We start from the raw sequence: 2,212 nt of genomic DNA on the forward strand, positions 1-2,212 counted from the left end.
ATTATGCTGCTGATAGCAATGAAGTGGGTTCATCTTTGCTTCCATTAGGACTTCCAAGGCATTTTTATGGATCTGCACGTCCATCAATTTCATCATCACTAGAACAGGTTTCCTCATCGGTTACATCTTCATCGCCATCGGTCTCCTCAGCAGCTGTTGGTTTCATGATATCTTCCTTCTTCGCATATAGCTCACAGAATTCTGTTTTCCAAGAAGACAGAAGATAACATTGCTCAGCCCTGGAAAGGAATATTCAATGTACAACCACCCTACCTTTCTTACAAACATCTTGGGAACAAACGTCTTATGCTAAGGATGCATAACCAAAAAAACCATATCACAAGTTCTAAAATCTTTACCTTTTACTTTCTGATCATATTGTTTTCGATCTTTCATCATCAATGATGCTGCATCCCTGTTTAGGGGGTGTGATGGGTTTGGATAAAGCAAGAGCTGTGGAAGAAAAACTTCAAAAATGTTTAAAAGATCTGCAAAAAAAAAGGAAATCAATTCACAAGGGCATTCATCAATTAAGGAAATTAATAATGTGGAATGTCGCTTGTTAGTAACCGATAGAAGTAAACTGATGCGTACCGAACATTGGACTCCACGACTGGTTAATAACATCCAAGCATACAGAACCAGACCTGAAATTCATTTAATATAGAAAAATTCAAGTTGCGTAAGAACTTTGAACAACAATTATCATGGTGAAATATTCAGTGAAATATTGCAATCCATGAGAATCAAGTTTGAAATTATAAATTGTTCACGTTTCATCGACATTTGGGTGAAGTATCTTATTCACGAATCTAATAGAAGGAGACTTGTAAGGATAGGCATCTGGAAGCTCAACCCGGATTTTCCAAACTCCACCTTCATACAGACCTATTGCAGTTGATGAAGTTAAGGATATTTAAGAAAGAAAAAAATGGATTCAGAACAAGGACATCCAAACTGTGTTGCTCAAATTTCTCACTTTCTGAAAGTGCCAGTGTTTGACACCCATGACATATACATATCGAGACATGAATATGGGAATATGACTTTTCAAGAACCCTCCATATGGAAATAACTTCTAAAAAATTGAACATGTCTTGACAAATACATACCCATATCTTACACATAGGCCCTAGTGCAAGCAACACAGTTTCCAAAGGAAACAACGATTGACCAGACGATAAAAGAATAAGAGACAGAAAACTCACCAAGCACAAAAAGGTTTAGGAAATCAAATTCCTTCTACGTAAAAGGGAAAGAGTAAGAGAGAGAGTAGAGGTATATGTGTGTATGAAAGAGAAACAGCCCCTTATTGTATAATAGTTTAATCAAATTAACAATCTATTCTCAAATTGATAAGCATGTATAATGCTATGGAACAGTCCCTTCAGTGCTGTTAGGCAGTAATTACATGAACATAAAAATATTATCAAGACGGATCATATCAAATGCATAACTGGAGAACCTATATTGAACAGATTAGAAAACATACTTTCTTTGGGACCATGAAATCTCACAATGAATTCGTTGAGTATATCATTTATTGTTTCCACAACATAATCATTCATCATCCTGGATAAAATGAATAGGAGAGAAGTGACAAAGAGATGGAAAACTCATTAGCAACTCAGATTAAAAATCCCAAAATTTCAGAAACAGTTGACAAATTCAGTAAAGCTTTCAGAGAAATGAAATGGGAAAAGTAGTAACATAGTTAAATAAAGTGGAAACAGGAACAGATCTCTCTCTTGAATCTGTTCATTAATGACCATGACACAATAGAGTAGCACATGAGAATTTAATGAATAATGGACATTAATGACCATGACCCTCTAATACTCTAATATCCCTTCCTCTCTTCCCTTCTTTTGGATAAGTAAAATTTTATTTATCCGAAGTAAGCAAAGTTTTGCTTCAAAGTTTGACAATGGTTACATAACCACTCACAAAAGAGTACATTAGCTAATACATTACATTCAAATACCTATTATTCCCCAATCAACAATCAACAAGGCATTAAGTTGATCAGTAAATTTGCTATGAGAAGGCAGCCTGTCTCTAACACTATAAGTGATCAATCAAAATAGCTCCATTGGTGATCAGGCCATTCCTCCCTTTCTCTCTCTCTCTCTAAGGGAGCAGTTGATTTTATAATAATTTTTTTCATAATTACTTTGCTTAAGCTTCCCTACTTGAAATGAGAGAATCTCAC

At 35.1% G+C, this 2,212-nt stretch overlaps 1 protein-coding gene across 1 annotated transcript; it reads right to left on the reverse strand.

The window, feature by feature from the left end:
* On the reverse strand, positions 1-1,574 carry LOC107953317 (ubiquitin-conjugating enzyme E2-23 kDa). Its single transcript, XM_041097319.1, has 5 exons — positions 1,493-1,574; positions 774-888; positions 595-647; positions 360-488; positions 1-201 (listed from the first exon to the last, which is right to left on the reverse strand). Exons 1-5 carry the CDS (start codon positions 1,569-1,571, stop codon positions 65-67), a joined length of 513 nt encoding a protein of 170 aa, XP_040953253.1. The 5' UTR covers positions 1,572-1,574; the 3' UTR covers positions 1-64.
* Positions 1,575-2,212: the final 638 nt, after the last annotated feature.

Source organism: Gossypium hirsutum, chromosome D07, assembly GCF_007990345.1.
Source record: "Gossypium hirsutum isolate 1008001.06 chromosome D07, Gossypium_hirsutum_v2.1, whole genome shotgun sequence".
In the NCBI taxonomy this organism is placed as follows: Eukaryota; Viridiplantae; Streptophyta; class Magnoliopsida; order Malvales; family Malvaceae; genus Gossypium; species Gossypium hirsutum.